This window comes from Hipposideros armiger, unplaced genomic scaffold (assembly GCF_001890085.2).
Source record: "Hipposideros armiger isolate ML-2016 unplaced genomic scaffold, ASM189008v1 scaffold_19, whole genome shotgun sequence".
NCBI lineage: Eukaryota > Metazoa > Chordata > Mammalia > Chiroptera > Hipposideridae > Hipposideros > Hipposideros armiger.
The window spans coordinates 2460703-2468180 of record NW_017731369.1 but is presented as its reverse complement, the minus strand read 5'-3'; the positions used below and the strand labels follow the sequence as shown (position 1 = coordinate 2468180).

Below are 7478 nucleotides of genomic sequence, written 5' to 3'. Positions count from 1 at the left end.
TAAATTCTTTCAAAACAGCTTACATCTTTTTTCCCCACACTATTTCCAAAAAAAAAAAAAAAAAAGCCCGTCAACCCCAGGACAGTGGCACGTTTGTCTTCTCCACCTAGCCCTGGGGCTGATGGTACAGGCAGGCGGCGGGCGTGCCCCAGGACCCGGTCCTTTTCTGCCTAGCATATAGCTGAATAAACCCTTTCTTTCAGAAAAGCTTTGGACAGTAAAAGTTTTTTGTTTCTTAAGCTGAGCCATCCTGCCACCTGTTGGCAGCTCAGCGGCAGCTCAGCTCGGGTCGGGAATTGAACCGGCAACCCTGTTGCCCAGCGCTCGCACTCTTGAGCGAGCTCTGAACCAACTGAGCCACTCGGCTGGCCCTCCGTAAACGTTTTTTAATACTTCAATAGCTCCCTACAAAACTGAGTGCATCAGTGCAAGGAAGAAAATGGTGAAAAAGAAAAAACCATACGCCTCTCTCTCTGCTTCACTGTACTGGCAGCACAGTCCCCAGCATGTAACTGCACCCAACAGAATTCATTCACCCCCGTTCTTTTGACGTCCCCTCGGTGGAAGCTCAGTGATCGCTTGCATTCAACTCCACATGGGGAAAGCGTGCCACCTCGACGTCCTCAGTCCCCATTTATCACATCACAGTAGCTATCGCAATTGCCTGGGCCCTCTGTGTGGCTGGCCTCACACACTGTATGTGTCTCTGCTCATTATTTTCTCTACAGTCAAAGAAACCTGAACACAGGCTGTGCACTGGGTGACACTAAATAAGCAGTGTTGCTGGCGTAAGGTATAATAGGAGTGCTACGGTGATGTTCCTTTTTAAAAAAAAGAAATCCATTTCATAAGAGAGACATACTGACGTATTATAAGCGAAAGGATAATGTTGTCTGTGGTTTTCTTTAGAATTTTCCAGCAAAGCAATGAAGAAGAGGGAAAGTGAATGGAGAACACAGGGGTGTAGAGATGGAGAATCGATGTAATAAAATTGTCAAAATGTTCATCATTTTTAAATCTGAGGGATGGGTAGGTATATGGTGGTTCATTACAACAGCCTGTCTACTTGTGTGCATGTTTGAAATGCTCAACAATACAAAGTTTTTTTTTTAATGAACTGAATAGCGTTATGAACCTAAAACTGCTCTAAAACTAGTCATTTTAAAAAAACCAGAAAAATAAAGAGAAAAAAAAATGGACATGAGACTCCAGTGATATCAATAAAATATTACAAATATATGTGACTATGCATGTAGAATACATATACGTACACACAAGGATCAATATAATCTTCTCTGACCTCCACAATTCTGAAAGGCGGGGCTCGCGTCCCCATTTAAAGAGAAAAATGGGGTACGGAAAGGTCAAGCTACCTGCCCCAGGTCGCAAAGCAAGTAAGAGGATCTCAGATTTATCTCAGTCCTAACTCCGTTTCTCAGTTTGGGCACTACTGCTATTTCAGATCGGGCAATTCGTTGCATGGGGGGCTGACCTGTGCATTTTAGGATCTGGAGCAGCACCCCTGGCTTCTACCCACTACATGCCACTAGCACCCCCTGCCCAGTCGTGACAATCAAAACTGTCTCCAGAGTTTGCCCTAGGGGGCAGAGCCACCCACTGGAAAACCACTGCCCAGCACAGAACTTCTTGGGCTCTGCCACCAGCTTGGAGCCTGTACGCAAACACCAGGAGACTTCCCCACATGGCATCAGCTCAAGGCCAACTGTGCTATTATTCCCCCAGAGGACCTGGCAGGCTCATCCACCTTAGTCACATCCATCATCAGTCTCAAGGGAGCCTTCCTGAGGAAGTGACACCTAAGCTGAGCCAGGAGCAGCAGGAGCCAGCCAGGTGAGGACACACCTGCCCGCAGGCCCTCACCCTGCCGCCTGTCTTGGAGTACTCTCACGCTTACCTTTGCTCAATCTATGCCTTAAAAGGAGCTAATATGAGGCTGTTCTCATCCCAGAGCCTAAGACACCAAAGTGGCACTGGGCAGGGAGACTACAACGGTTTCATGACAACNTGTGTGTGTATATATATATAAAATTAGAGCCTAATTCAGTGGTTTGTGCTTTTTCTCAGCCCAATACACCTATGAGCGTCTGGCGGTCAGGCCAGGGAGTAAGAGGTGAGGAGAAGGGAGGAGGAAACTGGCTCGTGGGCATGTCCAGGTGCCTGGAATCACCTGTACCGGGATGTCTGCGAGCAATCATGACAAGAACAGTCAAGATGGCATCCACGGCTGGGCTAGCTGCTAAAATACAAAGGGCATTTCTTTGTCTTCCTCTAAAAGCAGTCCAGAAGGAAACCAAGGAAGGACATAAGGTCAGTAAAGCCATCTTTGCTACTGGCTTCCCAGGCCTTCCATTGTTATCAGGACCCTTTCTAGAGGCCCGAAACTACCACCTAACAGTTTGTGGCTCCAACCCAGCCAGGTTCAATGCCACTCTTTGTCTTGGGGACAATTTTCTTCTGGGGAAAGGTCCCTGCTCTTGATGACCACATCCCTTACCCCAGATGCTACAGGCACCTGGTTTCTCCCTCAGCTTGTCCCACCTATCCCCACTATTAAGGTCTTTAAGACAAAAAAAAAAGCATCAGGTAACTATAAGGCTACCCTCAGTTCACTGTAGGTGTTATCTCCACCTGGAAAAGGCTACTCACGTTCAATGCAGCGACAGCCCATGCGCAGACAGCGGATGTATGCTTCTGGGGATGACTCACTCCGCAGCTGGTCACCTGTGAGGTACCTGAAGGAGAAGAGGTGAGCCTGCACCTCAGGGAGTCCTTGGGGAACTTCTCAGCCCAAGCCCCCAAAGGCCTGAGTTCTTCATGTCTAGAAAGACCCATGGTTAGGATCTGGGCCAGACACATGCCATCAGGTGGCCACAACTTAGACACAGGCCACAATCCCAGGATGTGAATAACCACCTTGACAATCCAAGTGTAGGGTTGAGACCAGGTGTTCTTTCGAGGAGAACTTGGTCAAAGAGTGTCAAGAGTGAGATTAACAGCAGATGATACATTAAAGACCCCACATGGCTGCCTACTGGCCCTCAGTCTAAATAGGGCAGAGATGGGCCATCATTTTGATATCAGGGAGCCAGGCACTGAGTAAGTGATCAACAACTCTTAGTGGAATTCACTGTGCTATGAACTACGTCCACCAGACATAAAAATACATATTTGTATGTACTGTCCTCATTATGTCCTCCTTTTTAAGGGTTTATGTTCCTTAACTCGCTTCTGGGTTTGGTAGAATTGACCATTGTGACACAAACCGTTAAATCAATGGACATGATGAAGAAGAGAGAACCATGAAATCAATTTGCTCCTGAAAAAGGCTAACTTCCAAAATGCCTGGAGATAAGCTTAAGGGCCTTCTCTCCAACTCCTGCCTGGAATGACACTTGGGAAGCCATCAATCTACAGCAATCTGGGTGGCCATGATCCAAAGCCTTCACCCTCTCACCTTATAAGGCAGACTAAACATTGGAACTTGAATGTAACATCATTTCTCTCTTCCAGTCTATTGTCTTTTTTACAATCAGGGTAATCTTCCAAAGATGTAAATTTGAGCATGTTGCTCTCTGGCTTAAAAGCCATCAGTGGCTCCCACTGCCCTTGCTGTCACTCAAAGATTCCACTCAAGCTGACCCTGCCAGCCTCCTCTCTTGGCACTCACACCCAAGCCCCAGAACTCTATAGTCTAGTCTTAATAGACCCCTCTCAGTTGTTCCTGCCCCTGGACCTTTGCACATGCTATTCCTCTGTCTGAAACCCTGTATCTCACCTGGCCACCTGTTCTCCTCTCACCAACTCCTGTCCAGCATTAATATTCCCCTCCAAGCACATGAGAACAGGGCTGTTGTGTTCTGCTCTGTTCACCGCTATGTCCCCAGTACCCAGCAAGCACAAGGTAGACACTCAGTAAATAACCAGTTCCATGATAATTCAATTGCTTTGCTGTGGCTATGAGAAGATGCCCAAACCATGAAAACCAGCTTTGCTGACTGGCTTTTTAGGGCCACAGGAAAAGGGATTATTATAGCAATATTATTATTATAGTAATGCCAACTAGAAAAAAGGGTGCTTTCCCCAACCCTGTCCAGAAGTGGATAGTCCAGTCTCAACAGTGTGACCCTGCACTCTACCCGCTTCCCACACGCTTTGCCAGAGCAGCACCATGGAACGCCCGCCATGTTCCCCTTGGTCCACGACCCATCCCAGGCTGGTGGCAAAACTCACGTGTTATGTGATGAGGAGATCCAGTAATGAGACAAGGGGTTGTTCATGTCCTGCATGTCCACCACATCATATTTTTCATCCCAAATGCTGTTCTCCCGTGAAAACAGATACATGAGGAACTAGGAGAGTCACAAACACAAAGACGAGATACCGCAGTGAAGCTAAGGATCGGTGGCATCTGGTTCTTTCCGGTCTGTGCCAACATGGGGAAATGGTAGCTCTGATACATGAATTCAACAAATAATCTCCAGGTCTCCCTCACCTGAGTTTTCAATACAGAAACTCAGATAGCAACAGGCTGTACTGACCTGTTTCACAGACCTATACAATGTTTCCCCTTTTAAATATGTTTCCCTAAAATATGTTTCTATAAGAGTGTATGCTTGCCATATATAAGTTTTAAGGCATAATAATACCCTGAACATTTGTGAACTCACCAGCCAAGTAAGAAACAAAACATTGACAGCATCATGACATCTAAAAGGCAGGAAATTTCATATCCCAATTCCTGACCCCTGTTTTTAAAAGGCAAAAGATTGAGTGGCACGGGGGTAACATTCTGCTTGCTGGGAACAATCTTACAGGGGGCAGGAGCTTCCAGTTCTACCTCAGTCTCATCTCCCCTGCTGCCTCACTCAGGGCCAAACGCAACCATTTTCACAGCTCGAAGGCACCTCATCAACCTTTGAATTTGTTGGGCTTATAATGCACTCCTGGGCACCACACGCCCTCTAGTGGCTACATCAAAGAATACACCCAGGCGACAAAATCAATAGAGAAGGATGAGAAAAAGGATCGGCTGGCTGCAATGATTCATCCCCTGGAAGAAAACCAGCCCTTGACTGACTTGTCACAAGGAGCCCACTCACCTCATCGATAAACAGAAAAGGCTCGGCAGTCTCCCTCATCGTGTCGTCGATAAATTTTGTCATTCGCTCCCGGACTTTGTTCAGATCCTGAGCCCAAAGCTCCTTAGAATGACAAAGAGAACAAGAAATCACCAAAAAGAGGACAGGCTAAAAAGTTATGTCAGAACACCAGGGTTACTTGCCTGGCTGACCCTGGGCAAGTCACATACCCTCTCTGTGCCGCCTCACCCATCACATGGAAGCAATAATATCCACACAGTTTCTGTGAAAATGTATACCATAAAGTAACTATTGTTTTCCTCTCCAAACCCTAAAACCCCAAATATTCATCAGGCATAGGGATGAAATAGGACCCACAGACTCCACTTTGACTGTTTTCTGGGTTCCAAATATTCTAAAACTTCCACTTTTAAGAATCATAGCAAACGTGCTACCAGGTGTGTGTGTGGCTGGGTGGGAAGGGTCACACCAGGATGTATGAAAGAAAAAAAAAAAGCTAAGGGCAGATACAAATGAGGTGGCAAAGAAATGGCCTCCCTGGCATGTGGGTACAAATCAGCAATGAGCCTTGCTGTTGATTCTTTCAAATCTGCTTGGATAAGGGACACAAAATAGCTAGGAGACTGAAGAACAGTCAGGTCATTTGAATACAGAGGTGTTTTTGAATACGGAGGCATTTTTGAATACTGAAACATGAAACTCAAATTATGGGATATTTAATGCAAAGGCCTTGCCAGGCCTCAACGCCCTCAAAAGCCCGGAAGCTTCCTTCTATAAAGATTTCACACAAAAAGCAAGTGTCCTTAGCTGATATAACCTGGAACTCAATGGCTGTGAATAAGAAATCTTTTGCCTAAAGGGGTTTAAAGTACAAATAGTGTGGGTGTAAAAAAAACTGAATCTACTTGGTGTAGGGTATTGTGCTAGGCATCTAGGATAATAAGAATAAGAAAGGAATAATAAATGATGATGGCAGTCAACACTGGGCATGAACTGTAGGCGAGGCTCTGCGCTGTATCTCTTTCACATAGTGGCTGATTTGGAAGTCACACAATCCCAAGAGGTACATATAATTCTCTATGTTATATAAACGGGGAAGCTGAGGCTTCAAGTCATAAAATAACTTGACCCAACCATGAGCCCAAACCAACCCAGGCACATCAGTTCCGGGATCTTCGTTTTCATTCCCTTTCTATAGTGTCACCCATCCTGCCAGGGCTGGATTGGGGCATAGTTAACCAGCCCCCTAATGGAAATTTAGATGCGTTCCAAAGCTTCGTTTCTTTTAAAAATGCTGCCATGATTTCTGTAGGATAAGTTCCTAGAAGGGCAATTATTTAATCGAAGTACATAACCCTTTTTGCAAAGTTTTCACGTTAATTGCATATTGCCAAAGTGCTTTCTAGAAAGCTTGTGTTAATTTGCACACCACGTGCTGCAGTGATTATCCTATATATGAGCACACATCACCCCAAACAACTGTCCTAGATGACGAGCTCTGCTTCGTGCCATCATCCCACAGAGCACCAGGCACATGGGACATCAGGGTCAGCTAGACTGATGGCTCAGGGTCCCCATCCTTGACATTATGTCCGTGGTTCCTACTGCACTCACACAGATGCTCACAGGCTGTCTTGCATGTGAAGAGCTCCTATACTTTGCTCCTGGCCCCGTATCCTTGATCTCTGAGAGCAGCCCAGCAAAAGGGCCAGGGTGGGGAAAGCCTGTCACTCTGCCCTGTAATAAAATTAACCAGCACTGGGTGGTAAATTCTAGGATACAAGGCTACTTGTCCCCAGGAGTTTAGCCTTTTCACTTCTGACAAGGGAGAAAATTCTGAGGTGTCCTAAATTAAATTACAGCAGACTAGAAGGTGGATGGAAGGGAAAGAGAGGTTAATCAGTTAACAACTGCTGGGCAAAATCAACAAAAGGCTGCTTGCATTCCTGAGGGCATGTTGAAATGTTGAATTAACTGCCAGGTGGCTACTTCCAGGATTATCTCAAGAGAATAGCCAGGCGCCACCGATCACCAGGCAACTTGGCTTCTTGCGTTTGCATGAACTTTTTGGGCTGTCACCCACCACCAATCCAAAGGGGCAAACACTTCTTCCTTATCGGCTCTGCCTCTATCCCAGAACTAGTCCCCGCTTCACCTTCACCCACACATGCCCTCCCTTTATCTATAGCCAATGTAAATTCTTTCAAAACAGCTTACATCTTTTTTCCCCACACTATTTCCATAAAAAAAAAAAAAAAAAAAACCGTCAACCCCAGGACAGTGGCACGTTTGTCTTCTCCACCTAGCCCTGGGGCTGATGGTACAGGCAGGCGGCGGGCGTGCCCCAGGACCCGGTCC

The 7478-nt window shown here is 46.2% G+C and overlaps 1 protein-coding gene across 1 annotated transcript in view; it reads right to left on the bottom strand.

Moving 5' to 3' along the window:
* Positions 1 to 7478, bottom strand: part of PLCG2 (phospholipase C gamma 2) — a 155023-nt gene that overhangs the window by 56567 nt on the left and 90978 nt on the right. The window contains exons 9-11 of the mRNA XM_019634773.1: positions 5121 to 5222; positions 4252 to 4370; positions 2668 to 2753 (exon numbers count right to left, since the gene is read on the bottom strand). Coding sequence (XP_019490318.1) covers positions 2668 to 2753; positions 4252 to 4370; positions 5121 to 5222 — 307 coding nt within the window. The remainder of the gene's footprint in view (positions 1 to 2667; positions 2754 to 4251; positions 4371 to 5120; positions 5223 to 7478) is intronic.